The sequence below is a fragment of the Diabrotica virgifera genome, chromosome 5, assembly GCF_917563875.1.
Source record: "Diabrotica virgifera virgifera chromosome 5, PGI_DIABVI_V3a".
NCBI classification, from domain to species: domain Eukaryota; kingdom Metazoa; phylum Arthropoda; class Insecta; order Coleoptera; family Chrysomelidae; genus Diabrotica; species Diabrotica virgifera.
The window spans coordinates 123319431-123340288 of record NC_065447.1 but is presented as its reverse complement, the minus strand read 5'-3'; the positions used below and the strand labels follow the sequence as shown (position 1 = coordinate 123340288).

The window sequence follows — 20858 nt, the reverse complement described above, 5'->3', positions numbered from 1 at the left end:
AGTACAGTAATAACCTAACAGTACCCAAATACTCGCAAGTGCAGTTTCGAGATGTGGCCAACCCTAATTTATTTTTGAGGACTGGATATAAACCATGTTTGTTCCTTGCTCTATTTAAGGTTTTAATGAAGTGCCGATTTGTAATATCGTTAAACCAAGGTTTTCTGTAGATTTTGGTTGGATATCATGAAATCTTATACCTTTAAGTGAGGTGTATATTCTTGTTGCCATTGCTCCATTTGTTTTTTCTTGAACCATTGTCGTAGATCAGTGACTGGCATTAATTGTTCTTCTATTGTTCTTCTAAAAGAAGGTTTATGTTCGGTTAACGATCGTGTTCGATGTGTGATCGCTTTTTTTGCTAATAAATCAACACGTGCATTACAGGTGATACCTATGTGTGCTTTAACCCATAGGAAATGCACTTCTCTTTGTTTTTTTATAGATTTCATAAAGCATTTTTTTAATTTGAAAGACTGTTTAAATTATGACTCATTATATTATTGTCTAAATAGCTGTCAGTACGGAAAGTTAGTTAGAAACAATTACTGCAGACTTAATTTGTGTACTCATAAAATATAATAAAGCTTCATAAATTGCAATTGCTTCAGCGCTGAATATTGAGAAAGCATTCTTTATTTTATACATTTGTTCTGTATTGCTTGATGGAACATATTAAGGCACATCCAGTGCCAAACGTTGACTTCGACGCATCTGTGTAGATAATTGTAGACTCAGAAAAAACGTCCAAGATACTTTTTAAGATGTTATAACTGATAGCTGCATTTTCATGATAACTTGGTATAATTACTTTTACCAAATGTAATAAAGAAGGAAAATCTTTAAAGTTTAAGATTTCGTCTGAATTTAAACTATAATCAGAGTTTGACATACTGCGAAAAGCTTCACAAAGTGGAGGTGAATTCTTGTGTTTCCAATATTTATTCGTTAAATCTGCTTCGTTCAATTTGCTTATTTTTATATGAAGGGAAGGATCTTTATGTTGTAGTTTCATAATAATTTTTTTGCTTAGACATTATCTTCTATATTTCATTGGCATTTCTAAAGCTTCGACATGTAACGCCTTAATTGAAGATGATTTCATAGCACCTAAACAAATTCTCAGAACTGTATTTTGCATTACGTCGATTCTGCTTAGGACCCAATCAGATGTAGAACCATATAGTATACAACCAAAATCTATGATTGATCGTATATAAGCTTTCTAGAAAAGTAATAATCTTGCAAAATCTGCTCCCCACAACGTTTTTGAAATTGCTTTTAGAAATTTTATTCCTTGATTACATTTTGTTTAGCATAAACTCAATATGTGATTTCCAAGTTAGTTTGCGGTCAAGTATCGTCCCCAAGTATTTGATAGAAGTTTGGAAACTATACTCGTGATTGCTTAGTTGTAATTTATCAATGTTTGGTAAGTTATGTCGGGTGAAAATACAAACACTCGTAATTTGTTTGTGGAAATTTCAAATCCATTTTGTTGGAACCAATTTTTTGACAAGTTGTGCATTTTACATAATGTTTGTTTACAACAGTGGCGAAGCGTCCATGTAACCACTGTTACCATTGGTGACAGTTACAAATCTTGCAAATAAATATTTTATGACTACTACGAAATAATTCCATTTATATTTTTTACCAACAGAAATACTTAATAGTACCTAATTCAGTAAATAGCCAACTAGACGCACGAAAATATTGTTGAATTATGTGAATCCATGGCCGTTATCTATTATTATGCTGTTACCAATACTGGCACTGGTAAACGGTACGCAGGAGAAACCTCGCTATCGATCGGGACTAGCTCTGAAAATTTTGAAGGAGCGACGGGTCTAGAGACGGCGCGCGGGCACGCTGTGCATATCAGTAGTGTCACCATTTTGAAGATTGGTAACATTAGTTTAGTACCTATTACAGATTACAGTGTGCGTGCATTTAAACATGGAAGAGTGTTGCTACGTATTGCGTAATTGATCAACTACTTGAAAAGTCATTCTACTTGTATATTTTTTTTATATATTATTTTAAAGAAACAAATGATATTATTGAAAATGGAAGAATTAAAATATAAACAGTAGTTTTCAAAATCTGTTCTTTTTCCTACTTGTTCATTTTATGGTAGAATAATATGTTTAGTTTGTTTATTATTTATTGTTATACCTGTTACATATACATAATTACATACATATAATTTGGGAATAGTGATTTGTTTAATTTTATCCCACAGGATTGAAAACAAAAACTTATATTTGGGCGGTTCAAAATATTTTTTTTAAATAAGATTTTTTTACATCTGGTTTTGGTAACACTTTAGAAAAACTCACGCGTCGCCACTGGTTTACAATTTATTATCATATTTTTTGGAAAATGAGTATGCAATTCGGAGTTCGAGGGGAGTTCGAGTTTGGCAAGCGAGGCGAGAGGTCGTGTGGCAGGTGTATTGGCGATAAGGTAATTTCGAATTCGAAACCTATCACAATAAAAACACCGGTTTTTTTAAAAGACCTATCGTTATCGATAATCGTTAAACTTAAAAAGCGTTCTTGTGCGAAATAAAAATAAACTTCTAAGTGTATAATAATAATATTTATATTAGTGCTGAGGTTAACATTTAATTTAAAATGGCCAGTGGCGGAACAGGAACAATCCGAAAGGAAACCTATAGAAAGAATGAAGAACTATCTGATAGTGGCGACGAAGAATCTAAGAAGAAAAAATATAAAGAAGATAAATTATATTTTGAAAAGAGTAACCTGACGAGACGAACACCGAATAAAAGCAACGACACAAATGAAGAGATGATAAAAATGATGCGGGAAGTTATGTGGAAAAATGATGAAATGATGGCAGAAATAAGAACCATACGGAAAGACCAAAAAGAAACGATGGAATATATTAAGGAGCTGAAAGAAAAAAACGAAAAATTGGAAGAAGGTTTAAAAATGGCAAACAATAGAATAGAACAATTGGAAAAAGATAGACGGAGAAATAATATAGTATTAAAAGGCCTAACACTAGATGCTACCGACGGAAAGCCTGTAAAGGAGTCAGTAGAACACTTCATAGGAAGAAATCTGAAATTAGAGGTCAGACTGAGAGGAGCGGTGAAGATCGGCGACCAAATCTTTGTAGCAGAAATGGAAAACCTAACGGATAAGATGAGTGTACTAAAAAACAAAGGAAAACTGAAAAATCTACAGGGACAAAAGGTGTATATAGAATCAGATTTAACAAGAAAGGAAAGAGAAATACAAGCAAAAATTAGGAAAATGGCAAAAGAAGAAAAAGACAAAGGTAATACTACGAAGATAGGATATATGAAACTGGAGATTAATGGAAAGGAGTGGAAATGGGACCATAATAAAGAGAAACTTATACTAACTCACAGAAATATCGGGGAAGGGACTTCAAAAAACTAAAAGAAAATAATGAGACCGGACCCACAACAATGACAACCAAGGCAATGAATGGGAAAAGCGATAGGGAAAAAGATGATGCAAAGGTAAACAAGGATGAAAATAGGAAAAAGGGGAAAGCTAGATTGCAGAAAAAAGGAGAGATAAAAATGGGAACATGGAATGTGAGAAGCATCAATGGAAAAGAGGAAGAACTGGTAGAAGATATGATAAGACAAAAAATAGAAATACTAGGAATAACAGAAACGAAGATGAAAGGAAAAGGTCTTAAGAAAATACACAAAGGATATTGGTTACTTTGGGTAGGAGCGGATACAAAAGAGAGAGCAAAAGAAGGAGTCGGGATAATAATTGCACCGAATAGACTACAACACGTTATAGAAGAAACATATGTTAACCAGAGAATATTATCGGTGAAAATTAAACTGATGGACGAAGAAATATGGACAATAATAACAGCCTACGGAGTAAATGAAGATGCAAGAAAGGAAGAGAAAGATAAATTTTTCGAGGAGCTCCAAATGCAAATTGATAATGGGGAAGAAAACATAATTGTAATGGGAGATCTAAACGGTAGAGTCGGAAACAACAACAGCGGAATAGAGGAGTGCATGGGAAAAGAAGGAGAAGAAATGCTAAACAGAAATGGTGAAAGAATAATAGAAATATGTATGGAGAATAAACTAGTTATAACAAATACAAAATTTAAACATAAAGAAGTACACAAATACACGAGAGTACAAGACAGCAGAAACGAAAAATCAATCATAGATTACTTTTTGGTAAGCAGCAACAAATGGAAAAGAGTACAGGATACGAAAGTGAAAAGAGGCTCGGAGATTGGCAGTGACCACCATCTAGTAATAATGAGAATGAGAACAACAGAGGAAAAAGAAGAAAAGAGAAGAAAGGTAGTAAATGAAAAAATAAAAAGTTACAAATTAAAAGAGGAAATATATAAGAAGAAATTCCAAGAAAACTTAGATAATACTTTGAAAGGTAGGGCAAAAAATACAAATATAGAAAAAAAATGGGAATATCTAAAAACCAGCATAATCAAAGCAGCTGAGGAAACTTGCGGGAAAGCAAAAATAGCAAACACTAACATGAGGAGAACAGAATGGTGGACGGAAGAAATACGAGAGAAAATAAAGAACAAAAAAGACAAATGGAAAAGATACCTAAGCACAAAACACCCGGAAGATTACGAAGCATATAAAGAAAAAAGGAAAGAGGTTAAAATAGCGGTGAAAGCAGGAAAGGAAAGGTCATGGGAGATATTTGGACAAAAAATGACAAAAAATTATAGGGAAAACCAAAAACTCTTCTACGGCGCATTAAAACAACTCAGACAAAAGAAAGAGCACACGATGCCGAATATAAAAGACAAGAATGGAAACGTACTAACAGAAGAAAAACAAATAATGGAAAGATGGAGAGAACATTTCAAAGAGCTAACTCATGTAGACAAGGACAACATAGGGGAGATACAAGAAAGGAATGAAGAACAACAAGTGGAATCCATAACAAGAGAGGAATTAGAGAAAGCAATAGAAAGAGTAAAACTGGGCAAAGCACCAGGCAAGGATCATATCACCCCGGAAATGATAAAATTCATGGGGACAGAGGGAATGGATAGCATGAAAGAACTAATGAATGATATCATAAATAGAGCAGAATTACCAAAGGACTGGAAGAAAGACATTATATTACCAATACACAAAAAGGGAGACAAGAGAAACTGTAATAATTACCGAGGTATCACCATATCAAGTATCCCTGGGAAGGTATTAGCAAGAATACTAGAGACAAGAATAAAAACACAAATAGAAACAACTATGGAAGACACACAGTGTGGATTCAGGAAGGACAGAAGCACGCAAGACCTAATATTCACATTAAGACAAGTAAGTGAGAAGGTAATCAAGAAAAATAGAGAGATACATATGTGCTTCATTGACCTGGAAAAGGCGTTTGACAGAATCCGAAGAAAGGACGTTTGGAAGACACTAACAGAAAGGGGAGTCGACAGACACATAATAGAAGTAATAAAGGATATGTACAAAAATAATACAAATACAGTAAGAACCAATAACGAGGAATCCAGAGAATTTTCTACAAGTCAAGGCGTCAAACAGGGATGCGTGCTGAGTCCACTGCTATTCTCAGTGGTACTGGATGAAGCGATAAAGAAAGCCAAGAGAAGAATGAGAAAACTAACATTAGGATACTGGCAAATGAAACAGACTCAACTATCGGAGCTACTATTTGCAGACGACATGGTATTGATAGCAGAAAACAGAGAAGACTTACAGAACAATCTTGAAATCCTAGAAGAAGAACTATCAAACATAAATATGAAAATTAATACAGAGAAAACAAAAACAATGATAATTTCAAATACGAGGAAGACACACGCAATAGAATTAGACGGGAAACAACTAGAGCAAGTGGAATATTTTAAATACCTAGGAGTAATAATCGAATCAAATGGTAAACAAGACATGGAAATAAACGAGAGAATGGGACGAACAGGAAGCTTATTTAACACTATGAAAACAACATTTTTTGGGAAAAAAGGGATACCGGAAAAAGTAAAAACGGCAGTCGTTAAATCAGTAGTTAGACCAACAATCATGTATAGCAGCGAGACATGGACATTGACGGGGAGACAAAAATCCAGAGTCAATGCTATGGAAATGAGGTTCCTGAGGAAAATAGCAAACAGAAAAAGGACAGACAAAATACGAAACGAAACAATTAGACAAAACCTAAAACTAGAACCAATCAATGAAAAAATAGTAGAAGGACAACTTAGATGGTTCGGGCACGTGTGTAGAATGTCGAACGAGAGGCTAACAAAACGAGTGTTCGAAACGAGAGTGCAGGGGAAAAACAAAAGAGGGAGACCAAGAGTTATGTGGGTAGATGAAATCAGGAAAGAAGTCGAGAAGAAGGGATTGACATTGGAAAGTGCAAGAAACCTAGCGCAAGATCGGAAAGCATGGAGACTACAATGCCAAACTCAACTCCACCAGCCTTACACCTAAAGGTAGAAAGGCTTAGGACTAAGTAAGTAAGTAAGTAAGAGTATGCAATGAAATCGTCAGCATATTGTATAATCTTCAATGTGCAGTTTTCAATTTGGCTGTTATGTAGGTCAGCAGTGTACCTACAGATTAAATAACAAAGGGCTCAATACTGATCCTTGGGGTAGCCCCAAGTTATTATATCGTGGACCTATGAGACCACTGTTGCGTGCTCTGAGATATATCTTTCTACATGAGTAAAAATTATATATTGTTTCTGCTAGTTGAGCTGGTATTTGGAAATTTTTGACTAATTTTTCAACTAAAATATCTAGACAGACTCTTATCATAATATGCACTCTCTATGCCCATACATATTGCAGGTAATTAATTGTTATCTGTAAATGTGTTTTGCATATCTACCACTAATGTTGAAAGAGCATCTAAAGTACTTCTTCCTTTTCTGTACCCAAATTGAAAGTTGGAAAGTAATTTCTTTTTTTTTATCCACCATTCACATCTGTTTTATCATTCGTTCGATTGTTTTAAGAAGGCATGATATAAGAGATATAGGTCTATATCTATATGATTGTGCCGTTGCGATTTTTACATGGTTTCAGTATTGGTATAATAATGACACCTTGAAATTGAGGAACTAAATTTTTATTACTGACTACTTCATTGAATATTTCCAATAACAAGATTTTAGCTATTTTGGGAAGGTGTTGTATCATGGGATATTTAATATTATCCAAACCTGGACTTGTATTATTCCAATTTTTAAGAGCATATTATTCTAATTCTGTAATGTCAAACGGTTCTAGCAAAAAATGATTTTGTTCATTTGAAGCATAACTGTAGTTTTTGGGTAATTGGACTGATGGAGGAGCAACGATCAAAAATTTCGTCGACTAGTGTATCATTAAGACATGTTGGATTAGTGATTGGTTTTCTATTAATCTTTCTAGCTTGATTGCATAATACTGAGGAAGGAGTGTTTTTGTTTAAGTCTGAGATAAAGTTTTTCCAAATTTCTTTAGCTATTGCTTTTAATTTTTTTTTACTTTTAGCCATGCTATCTTGACATTTTAATTAATTTTCAAAGTTGCGGCTTTGTTTATAATTTAAAATTGCTTCTTTTCTTACCTTGATAATGTTATTCACAATTTGTATTCCACCAAGGCGGAGAATTTCTGATTTTGTTTTTATAAGCTTTATATTGTGGAATTGATAGTTGAGCTGCATAATTTATACAATCAATTAAAAAATTATATTTGCCAGACGTATTTTCCATTAATTTGGTAATAGTTATTGAAAAATTGCTCTGCTGAGGTTTCGTACATGGACCAATGCCTTTCTTGTGTTCCATTTACTTTTAGGAATAATTTCTTCAGGTAAATGAATGTCGGTAATTTCCATATAGATCATAAAATGATTCGATCCCAAGGTATCTGTATGTATAGACCAATTAATTGTATTGACTAGATCAGCCGTAACGAATGTACCATCAATAGCTGATTTATTTTGATCTGGTTTAGTTAAAACGGTAGGTTCTCGGTTAAAACGGTATTATTACACGTTAAGCCCCGCGTGACACAGATGCTGTCTCACGGTGCTGTGATCTTGCCGGACCGCGTGAGCTTACGGGTGTGTCTCACAGCTAAATTTTACTTCAGGCCGCGTTAGAAGGTGAAGAGACATAGATAGTGCAATCTTATGTATTATACCATTGAAAAACGCCGGTCTAGGGGAACACTTCAGTGTTTGCGGTTTCAAAATAGGATAATTTGATGTCAAGTTATGAATCATAAAAAAACTGTACAAGTACATACATATGGCTGATTTATTCTAAACAAAAATAAAGCTTAGGTTTGTTTTATAATTGTTGTAAAATCATCTGATAAATTACTGCTCCCAAACGGGTTACTAATATCTTCATCTGACATTACTTCATCGTATCTTTTTTTATCCGAGCTTGTTCAGCTTCAAAAGAAGACATACTGCGCTATTTACAACACTTCTCAAATTATGCGTTCAACAATTACTTGTAAAGTAATGCAATATTCGCAAGTAACCCCCAACGCTTTGATTTAGTCAAATAAGAAACGACAAACCATCAACAATCATCGACAACATCTGCACTCCAGCCCGGGTGAGCCATCCGTGTCTCTCACTTTTAGGGCCGGTTGTTCGAACACTAATCAAAAATGATCATTATCAAATATTTAATTACTGTCACAACTGTCAATGTCAACTTTGATTGGGTTGCTAAAAACATAATTATTGCTTACAATTATGAAATTAGTTAATGAATTATGTTAATAATTGTTATGTTAATTGATTAACTAATCTCATAATTATAATCAATTATGTTTTCAGCAACCCAACCAAAGTTGACATTGACAGTTGTGACAGTAATTAAATATTTGATAGTGATCATTGTTGATTAGCGTTCGAACAACCGGCCCTTATTGTAAGTTTCATATTTTTAAATAATTGGCCAACTGTCATGGGATGTAGTCTACTCAAATTTCCATTCCCAATTTTTTCAATATAAACCAAAATATTATCTAAATTGTACTTATCTGAGACCAAGTTGAAATACGTAATATCCTTTTTGTTCTCTATCGGAAAAATAGCACTTTTATTTATATCGCTGGGTTGAAAACTATCATTTTCCATTGCACAATCTTCATTATTCACATCCAAAGGTATTTTGTCTAAAACGATGTCCATAATGAGCTTTGTTCCCCCATAATGGGGGAAACAATTTAATTTGATCTTTTAAAAATAGACTTTTATTAAATTTTAATCGAGTTTTTAATAAAACAACGAAACTTAATAGACATTCGGTTTAAAGTCTCTTTAAACTATTAGCACGTCTTATCAGTTTAAAGGTATGACTGGAACTGTAAGTAAAACATCGTTCGCATTTTCTGTTTAAAACATGTTTCAGCTCTTTAAAAGTATATTGCACATTGAAGATAACTGTTTTAATATCTTTTGTGTTTCTTCAATTGTATACCTAATTAGCCTATTCTACACCTTCCATTATCTATTTTACAAGTCATAGTTAGGTTTGCTATATTTAAGGACTTCGTTAGATCTGCTATATATGTATAAGCTTGTCGCCAACACCAACGTGGTGTTGGCGGTAAACAGATCTCCTGCATGTTATTCCGAGAGCTCAAGGCAACATCGAACCTTCTCATAGCAACATTAAGTTTTACAGAAGATGTCTTACGGTGCTGAAAGTTCGCCTGTGGGACCATTATTGAGGTCATTGGTATGGTGTACGTGTGCCTGTGTATTTTTATTTTGTATTTGAGCGTGAGTGTCATTAGTCCGTTAGCTGACGATAAAATATTGAAAAACCTATAAATTTTAAAGAACCGCTTAGATTGACATGCAATTAGACATACACATAGGTAACATATCAAAAAAGAGAAGTGATATTGTGTCGATGTGTGTTTTCCCATGGGGGCGAGTTTCGCCCATTCTCGGTGGGTGAAAAATATACGTTCAAAACAAGTCCGGAAATGGATAAACTGACTAATTCTAAGCAACTTTTGATCTATAGCATTTTTCGCTAAGTTAATACTTTTCGAGTTATTTGCGAGTAAACATGTTCATTTTTTAACAGAAAAATCACAATTTTAGATGTTTTTTAGGCAAATATGTAAGTCAAAAAGTAAGTATTTTATCGAACAAAAACATTCTTAGCAAAAATATAGCCCATAAAAAAAGTGAAAAATGGTGTATTTATGAGATCCCTAGACCCAGTAAAAGAAGAGTTGTAACTAATGAAAAATAGGTTCATCCTAACCAAATTCCAAATAGAATATTTCAACGTGAAATAACCAAAAAATGAAGCACTTTTTGGGGAAAACTCATTACAACTTTTTAAGAATTTAAAAAAAGGCTTTATTTTTGTTTTTTTAAAGAGTTTCTAGCATTAAAAGTAAGGAAGTTACGCTTAAAATAAAGTTGGTCCCTTTTATTTGGTAAAAAAATCGTGAAAATCATTCCCTAATTAGCAACCCAAATGAAATTAATCGTTACAACTTCACAAATTGCTCTACTCGTGTATGTATTGTTTATATGATCGGTAAGTTTCATCGGTTCAGTGCTTATTTTTGAAGGAGCTGCAGTGGAAAGGGCTTGAACTGGTCACTAATCACTAGTCTATGCAAATTTTGAACACCTATATCTTAACTAATATTTGTCTTACAGAAAACAAAAAATCCAAAATAATCACAAAAGCAAAACCTACATTTTTTACTCTGTGGAATTTTTGGGTATCACTAATAAATTTTTTGCATGATTGATCATTTTTGACTGTTTACCGTGACAGATTTTACGTCAATAAGTCACATTTACTAGCAACTCGACGGTAAGTAATCCAACTCGACGGTAAGTACTCCAACTCGACGGTAAGTAATTCACTTACCGTCGAGTTAAAAAATCTCTTAATTTTAATTTATTTTTTGAAAGAATAAAGAAAACTAACGAATTATTTATTAATATTGAAACTTATGGTACAATTTGTTAAATTATTTAATGAAATCCCACTTGTTTGGGCTGTGGTTTCACTTCTAACAGAAACTCTTTTAACAGAGAGTCTTTTCTTCGATTCTTAAATTCTTGCCTTCGCAGCATTTTTTAAAACTTTGGTAGGTATTTTGATAATGGATTTTGGATTTTTCGGGAATAATTGCGGAACACCCTTCTTCCCAAGCCCGTTCAATTTCTTCAAATTCACTTTCGCTCATATTTTAATTTATAATAATCAAAATTGTACTTAAAATTATTGACAACTAAATAAAAACTCAATTCTCCATTGTTGTTATGCACCCTAGTTACTACCTAACAACCAAAGTATCTATCTTGATAAAATGAATGAAACTAGTCAATATGACGAAAATGTTTAATTTTATAATTTATAATGGTATCAATCGTGCAAAAAACGTTATAAGCATGTCGAACGTTAAGGGTAACCGATCTCAGACAATAATTGGAGTCGTCGCTCCGCTCCTCCTCCAAACAATTGTCTTCGATCGGTATAAAACCCTTACCGTTCTCCATACTTAATATACTATTAAGGTATTTCCAAAAACAGCATTATTTTCAAAATTAAAAAAAAAAATTACTTTAAAACCAAATTTTGTCAAAAAAGCTCTTTGAACCGATGAAACTCACAAATTACTTTACTTAATATACTAATTAGGGGGCGATTTTCCCCTTTATTTTGAACTCTATTTTGAGTGTATCTTGCTTACTTTTGATGCTAGAAACTTTTTTAAAAAACAAAAATAAAAATTTTTTTAAACACTAAAAAAGTTTTAATGAGTTTTCCCCAAAAAGTGCATCATTTTTTGGTTATTTCACGTTGAAATATTCACTTTGAAAATTTGACGAATATGAACCTATTTTTCATTAACTACAACTTTGCTTCTACTGGGTCTAGAGTCTAGGGAGTTCATACATACAACATTTTTTTCATTTATTTATAAGCTATATTTTTACTAAGAATGTTTTTTTCGAGAAAATGCTTTTTGAGTTATTTGCAAAAAACCGTCTGAAAACGGGTTTTTTTGTTGAAAAATGAACAAATTTACTCGCAAATAATTCGAAAAGTATTAACTTATTGAAAAAAAAAATGCTATAGAAGAAAAGTTGCTTAGAATAAGTAAGTTTATCCATTTCCGTACTTGTTTTGAACGTATATTTTTTCACCCCGAGATGGGGTGAAACTCACCCCCAGGGCAAAAGCACACATCTGCACACTATCACTTTTTTCTTTGACATGTTAACTATACGTATGCCAAATTTCATGTCAATCCAGCGGTTCAAAGCGGTTCTTTAAAAGTTAGAGCAAAAACTGTGATTCAATCAAGCGCGGCTCCTCCTTAGGGTCAATTGGTCAATGACCCCCCTAAAATAATCTCATAAAAATACCAATTTTATTAAAAATATCTTTTATCTAAAACTTCACTCTGAAATATAAAATTCTCTCTCAGCAATCTGCATTGGCAAAACAAATATAATAGATATAATAACGTCGCGCCTCGCGCTATACACAAGCCCGTGGCTGGGCCGTATTTTAAATTGTCTATATACAGTTCTTATGGCTTATGGACAAATGCATGTAAAATAGAAAAGAGACGGCAGATAGCAATTTCGTGGGCGAGAGTGGGAGTGACCTTTCCGTCGTATACCTCTAGTAGAGTCGACGGCCTCACGTTTAGTTAGTTACCGTCTGCTGATTGGATTTGTGGCTGCAGTGTGAGAAATGCATTTTTTTGCTATCCGTGTTTACTGTTTTCGAATGACGCTGTATGGGCGAAAAATGGAGTAACTGACATTAAGCATTTAAAAGTGAAAATTACAAAACATGCCTCTTCAACTACTCATATAAATTCATCAATGAGTTACGCAAGTTTAGGACGTGTTAACATAAGACAGCAACTTGATAGTGTATATCGTAAATCTGTGCATGACTTTAATGAATTGGTATCTAAAAATAGGTATATTTTAAACAAACTAATCGACTGTGTAAAATTTTGTGGAGTTTTCGAAATTGCATTGCGCGGTCATGACGAAAGTGACAGCTCCAATAATCGTGGAATTTTTCTGGGCCTTATCGATTTTGTTTCTGAACTGGATTTAATGTTTAAAGAACACATTGAAAAAAGTACAGTATTTAAAGGAACATCGAAAACAATTCAGAACGATATTTTAGAATCAATGTTAGCCATTGTGCATACTCATATCATGAAGGAGATTGGCCAGACAAATTTTGTGGCCATTCAAGTAGATGAGACCACAGACAGCTCCAATAAAACGCAGATGATTATCATATTGCGATATGTATTAACTGGTATTGTACATGAAAGATTTTGGAAATTTGTTAACCCCCTAGGTACTACAGCACAACATTTAACTAATGTAATATTGGAAGAACTTCAATTATTAAAAATTAATGAAGCACCTGAAAAATTGATTGCCCAAAGTTACGATGGTGCATCAGTCATGAGCGGTAAACTGGGAGGAGTACAAACAAAAATTAAAGAAATATACCCAAATGCACACTTCATTCACTGCTATGCCCATCAATTTAATCTTATCCTCCAAAAAGCGGCGAGTCAACACAAACCGATAAAAATATTTTTTGCAAATTTACACGGATTTTCGTCCTTTTTCGGCCGATCTCCAAAACGTACGATGGTTCTGGATAGAGTGGTTAAAGTAAGGCTACCTAAAGCTGCGCCTACTCGATGGGCTTTCAATACAAAATGTGTTGAAATTGTATACACTTATAAAGATGATTTAAAATCTTGCTTAGAGGAAATTATTGATGAGGAGCAAGATGGTAACAATATAAATCAAGCAACTGGTTTAAAAAGACATTTGGAAGATGAGCATTTTTTATTTTGGTTAAATTTTTTCCATAAAATAATGCCCCATGTTGATATATTGTTTAAACAATTGCAAATGCGAGACATTGATGTTATATCTGTCAAAAATTGTATCCTGTCTTTTAACAACAATATCCAAATAATTAGAAATACTATTTTGGAATCAGAAGTACCAAGCACATCAACAGCAAAAAAAAGAAAAACTACTGCAGAGGATCCAAAGCGACGAACTGCACTTGAAATTTGTGATATTATTATATCTGAAATAAATCACAGGTTTAGTTTCAATGATCATCTCATGATTTCACAGTTATTCTACATAGAGAAATTTGAAGCATACACTACCAACTTTCCGCAAAATATTTTAAAAATGGTGACGGCTAATTATCCCACAGTGAATATTTCCAAACTAAAATCGGAACTTGAAGTCTTATATTGTCGTGAGGATTTTCGCAATAGTGCTGGTGCAGTAGCCATACTTCAGCTTTTTATTAACATGAATTTGTCTGAAACATTTTCTGAAGCAGTGAAGTTATTAAATATTTTGTGCACACTCCCTATGACAACCGTGGAAAGTGAGAGATGTTTTTCTACTTTAAAAAGAGTAAAAACATTCCTGCGTAATACGATGGGACAACCTAGACTTAGTGCCTTGTCTATGCTGAGCATCGAGAAAACGCTTGTCAAGAGCATTCCAAATTTCAATGAGAAGGTCATAGACTATTTTGCAGAACTAAAGGATAGAAGAATTGACTTAAAATATAAAAATATTTAAAGTAAGTTTCGTTTTAATAAATTTACAATTTATTATACTATAAATATTCCTATCTATATATCAGTCAATAACCTGTTCATACCATTTTTCCTATATTTTTTAAAAGATTTACTCTAAAAAAAGACAAATTTAATTTTCGGAAAACTAGGGTAAATAGTATTGAGTTTTATCTAAGTCTGTATTTTTTATCTAAAATATAAATGCTAAAAGATCTTTTAAATACTTTAAAAAATCAACAGTTTGAAGTTTTCAAACCAAAATGACCCCCCTGAAGATTGACCCACGAGCCGCCGCTGGATTCAATGGACTACATATGAGGAGTTTAGGTATTGGAGAGTTCAGACTGTCTCAATTAGAAATTGTAGCTACTCACTTAAATATAAAACTGCCTCCAGCAAGAAATTGTATGAAGATATTATATTAAAAATAAATAACCATTTTCACCTCATTGCAATACGAAGCCAAAGCCGTCTTATATTTCAGTTCGTTTAGAGAGCGCAACAATCACATTTACCGAACGGTTTTAAAACTCGTTAGTCTTTCCTCAGAGAAGGCATATGTTGCTGTCTCTAAACTAAACTGAAATAATCCAGATGACCAGCCTCGTATTGCAACCAACGAAATAGTCTCGGTGTCAGCGACATCTGCTAGGTAGAAGTCAAAGTTTTCAACTTAATAAAATAATATTAAATTAAAAATTTTATTGGGACCATTTTCTGGTTACACCTGTGTGGCTTCTAAAAATGGCCAATCAGATGTTGGAGCTGGGAAGATGAGGGAATTCTACAGATGGGACGTGAATTTCAAATTAGTGAGGTTGGTGAAAGTAACCCTCTCAAGGTTAGAGTGCAGAATGGAATATCAAGAACTTTCCAGACACACACACACAAATCTTCGACAGGGAGATAGCCTATCGTGCCTTCTATTCAACATTGCCCTAGAGAAAGCTATAAGAGAATCTGGAATAACAACAAGAAGGACCATTATTAATAGGAGTGTACAGCTACTAGCGTATGCAGATGGCATTGATATCATTGCAAGACGAAAGGCGGACCTGGTTCAATCCTTCACGGCATTGGAAGCAGCAGCAAAAAGAAGGGGCTACACGTTAACACTAATAAAACTAAGTATATGAAGGTCATAAATAATCATCAAGTAGCAGAACCCGAAGATTTAACGGTTGGAACATATACTTTTGAAGGAGTAATAGAGTTCGTACATCTAGGCTCACAAACCATCCCAAGTAATACAGTAACTGCAGAAATTAACAGACGTATATATCTAGCAAAAGAGTACATACTATGGATTAAAGAAACTTTTAACATCAAACATAGTCACAAAAAAAAACAAAAATATTGATATACAGACACTGACACTTACGCGTCAGAAACGTGGACGATAACAAAAAGTGATGAAGAACGGTTAGGCTGTTTTGAACGTAAAATCCTCAGACATATCCATAAAGGCGTGCAGGAAAATGGATTATGGCGTAGACGCTATAATTTTGAGCTTTACCACCTTTATACTGAGCCTAGTATTGGTAGATCTATCAAAATAAACAGGCTGCGGCGGCTAGGCCACTTAGAGGGAATAAATGAGGTGGATCGGTCGAAACACATTTATAGCCAGATACCGGATGGAGTGAGAAGAAGAGGCAGGCCCAGAGCACGATTTAAGGACCAGGTGGAACGGTGGAAGACGACTTGCGAGTGTTTATTTATTTATTAACGGTTTCACCATTGTTCAGAAAAGTAATACAATGAATTATAAAATAGTTAACATAGTTAAATTCTAACATATACAATAAAAAAACAATATAAAACGTGTTAAAAATATGATGTAACACCATAAACAAACTAAACATTATCAACAAAATTTAACAATTGCCTAAAAGAATAAATTGAACTAAAAAATGGATCAACAGTAGGTATATGTGTTAAAGTGCCTAAGAGCTCTAGTCATCGGATCATTTCTACCATAATTAGTACGGTGATACTCAATATTGAATACAGAAGGATTTCGTAAGTTGTAACTGTTTGTATTAATTCAGATTTCCGATAGTAATTCAGGAAAGTTAACAAAGCCGTTAATTAGTTTATAGATAAAAAGCATTTCTAGTTTTATTCGTCTATTTACAAGAAATGAGAAATTCAACTGCTGAAGAACATCATTGTTGTTAAAATTATTGTGAATCTGCAATTTAAATCTAGCGTATCGAGCAAAACGCACTTGAATATTCTCAATTAAGACTTTGTCAACCTCATAATGAGACCAAATAATGGAAGCATACTCTAGGGATGATCGAACTATTGAACAATTATACTATTTTAACTATACTATTTACATTTGTAAATATATTAAACGCATTTGGTCATCATACCAGTCATGCCAACAATATGAGAAACTCAGAAGTCAGCGCCAAAAAAGCAATAACGAAGAAGATCGACATTCATAACTACTACACGTCTGCTATGATGTACGGAAGATGAAAACATAATAGGATTAAGTATAGGTACTTACTAAAAACTTTTTATTAACTGCAATCCGTACTCGGTGGCTTCTTCGAATTTACCAAATTCAATGCTGCTGTCAAATGCCAAATCTAAAGTTTTAATGTGTTTTACATTATATTTATATAAAATGCCTTTTTGTTTCTTTAAACACACTTTGCAAACATCTAGAACTGAATAGCTATTAAGGAAATATATTTTTACTGAATATAAAAATATATAAAATATATTATACTACATAAGTACAGGCGTACCAGGCAGCATAGAAATTCGATTTAGATGTAGGTAAATTCCTAAAAGAACGTTACCTACTCTTTGTGTTTTCCTAAAAGGTTTTCGAGATATTATCTTTCTAAATTGATGCGATATTAACTTGCGAAATTAATGCGAATACCTTAAAAATATTAAGGGGATCGGCGCAAACTTTTGGCTCCAATGCTATTTAAATGGGATTCATTTTTTTCGAATGCTGAGAAAACTAATAAGTATTTTTGAAAAATTTAAACGCAGAATGAAAGACTACATTATTACCGAGGGCCGAAAGTCCCTGAAAACTTCTATCATGTTTATTTTAATAAGTTACGGGGGTGAAAAACTAAGAGAAAATTTAGTGTGATTTTTAATTTGAAATATCTCATTCAAAACAAACTTTTTATTTATTCTAAGGGACGTTCGGCCCTCGGTAATAATGTAGACTTTCATTGTGCAGTTAAATTTTTCAAAAATATTTATTAGTTTTTTCATGATTCGAAAAAAATGATCACTATATCCGTGGTAATATTTTCCAAATCGAACATTCTCTATCTTTGTCATACAACGCACTCAGTCGAACAGAATGTGCTGACAAGATAGTGACAATTTTAGATATTTGACACAACTTTAGGAATATTTTTTGAGTTGTTTATTAAATAATATTGATAGTGTCTTTGTACTGTAATTGATTTAAGACGTGAAATTAATAAAATGTTATTTATTGTTTATTGTTACCACGTATTTGTTATTAATCCACGTATTTTGTTGTTAAAGATATCCAAAATTTTGTAAACGTTCTATAGTAACAATATATTATTAAAAAAAATCATTTTATCGCTTTTCCTCGTTTCTCGATTAAGTATTAGTTTTTATAGCTTATATAAATTATTATAATCACTGAATATATAGTTAGTGAAAAAGTTATCATATTAATTAATTGAATTAATAATTCGTAACAGTTATCTAAGAACATTCAAAAGTCATCTCTAAGTTAATGGGGACAATGTCCTTATCAAGTAATGTTTATGTACACATCTATACCAGTGGGAATTTTACTACACGTAATTAGCCGTGTAAAGAAAGAAAAAGTAGTGATAGCCGTAAAATATTTGCGACTGCGCTCTTAAATAAGTTTTGTCCTATAGTACCTACCTCATACAAATTGTATCTAAAATTTTATGCAGAATCTAAAAATGCAATAATATATAGGGTGTTCTATATAAATAACAAAGTTGTAGTTCACTTTCGGTATAACCGGAACTGGAATGTTTGCCAAATGTCAGTCGATATACAGGGTTGCGAAAAAGTCTGGCAACACGGTAATTTCTCGGAAACCGCTAGAACGATTTTTATGGATTTTGGTGGGTGAGGGTCTTTTAATGCGGCCGATATTATAGTGGCAATTACATTGTTGTCAAATCTTCCGTTTTTCTGTAAATCTAATGAACTTTCTTATTTCAAGTGGAACAACCTGTAAATTTTTTGCGTTTTGGAATTCTTAAGGGATTCTCATATCATAAAAATCAATTTTTTTGGCCCGGGGAGACATTATTTTAGGTTCCTTGGATCATTGTGAACAAAAAAAGTCTGTTGTAATTTTCCTCTAAAGTTAACCGTTTCCGAATTATAAACAATTTAAAACTGAAAAAAAAATCGAAAAATGACGATTTTCTAGGTTCAAAAACACAAGTACAAAGTTTGAAACTACGAAGTGCCTAAATTCAAGTTCAAGCCTTATTTTATCAGTTAACGATAAGAAATTTGGTCTTGTTTCATTTTAAAATATTATTTTTTAGTTGTTAATGCAGCCCGATCGCCCGTTCTCTCATATGCGCTTCATTAATAATTAAAAAAACAATATTTTAGAATAAAACGTGCCAAACATTCTTATAGGTATCTGATCGAAGAAGGCTTGATCTTGAATTTAGGTACTTTGTAATTTCAAAAATAATTTTTTTACTTGTGTTTTTGAACCTTGAAGATCGTCATTTTTCGTTTTTTTGTTTTAAATTGTTTATAACTCGAAAACGATTAACTTTAAAGAAAAATTACAAAAGACCTTTTCTGTTCCCAATGATCCAAAGAACTTAAAGTAATGTCTACCCGGGCCGAAAAAATTGATTTTTATAAATTGTTTAAATTTTTTTTTAATAAATGTAGCAATAACTCAGAAATTATGGCATTTAGGTATAGGGAATATCATATGAAAAATAATCAGTATCCCTTAAGGATTCCAAAACTAAAAAAATATACAGGGTATTCCATTTGAAATAAGAAAGTTCATTAGATTTCCATAAAAACGGATGATTTGACAACAATGTTATTACCACTATAATATCGGCCGCATTAAAAGACCCCTACCCACCAAAATCTATAAAAATTTTCGCAACCCTGTACTTTCTCTACGTTTATCATAACTTGTAATCCCCATAAACCAATTTTCCTAAATATCGTGTAAATAGATTCTGATATAGATAGTGTAAGCTCGTCGTGAATCCCGTCGTGTATACAGGGTGATTGATTGGTGTGAGGAAGCTCAGTAGATATGTTATAGTAAAAATTACAAAAAAAAGTTTTTAACAAAAATTGTAAGCAGCTTTAAACTCCACATTTTAAAATTAGTTACAATCTTACAGATTAGTTCCAGAAGATGGTGGCAGACCAAACTTATGTTTTTTTAAATGGAACACCCTGTATTTTATTTTAAATTTGAAATCTGCTTCACTTCCACATCACAAAATGTAAAGTTTTATTATGTTATACCGGGTATTTAAAAAGTTATAACCAATATTACCTGAAAATCGTATCAAGTTTAACTCCCTGTATAATTAAAAAGGAGTTTAGGAACATTGATCTACTGCAACCATAGTTTTTTAATAATTGTCAAAAATTATAAAACATATTCGTTTTCATAATATTCGTTAAATCAAATACAGGGTAAGTCAAAATGCAAGTACATTATTTTCTTGGTAATTTTAAATAGAACACCCTGTATTTTATATCTCTGTCGAAAAGTACTACTATCGTACTTCAAATTTTATGAAGTACTTCCTATACCTAAAGTTATCAGTTTTATAGATATTTTTATTTTTCCATCGAAGTATTAATTTTTTAGATATTTTAACGTTTACCAATAATTATTGTGAGTTGGCCATTATTGATTTGTCAGAAACTGACAGTTTGGCATTATTGTTTATTAATTCAGTAACGAAATAACGACACAGACAAGAAAACAATTTATTTCAAATAAAATTTATAAAAAATAACCGACGGAAAATTAAAAAAAAAATAACACATAGAAAAATATAAAACAACAGTAATTTAAACTTATCTTACTTAAGTAAGGTGTTCAAAATGACCTCCCAAAACATCTCTGCACACTTGAAAGCGGTCATTGAAAGAGTTTGCTTACATTATTACGCATTTTTAAAGAAATTTTT

General features: G+C 32.6%; 1 protein-coding gene across 3 annotated transcripts in view; it reads right to left on the bottom strand.

The window, feature by feature from the left end:
• LOC126884366 (histone-lysine N-methyltransferase SMYD3) overlaps positions 1 to 20858 on the bottom strand; it is a 435662-nt gene that overhangs the window by 24002 nt on the left and 390802 nt on the right. For all 3 annotated transcript variants that reach the window (XM_050650298.1, XM_050650296.1, XM_050650297.1), the window contains one exon: positions 17177 to 17339. In XM_050650298.1, coding sequence (XP_050506255.1) covers positions 17177 to 17339 — 163 coding nt within the window. The remainder of the gene's footprint in view (positions 1 to 17176; positions 17340 to 20858) is intronic.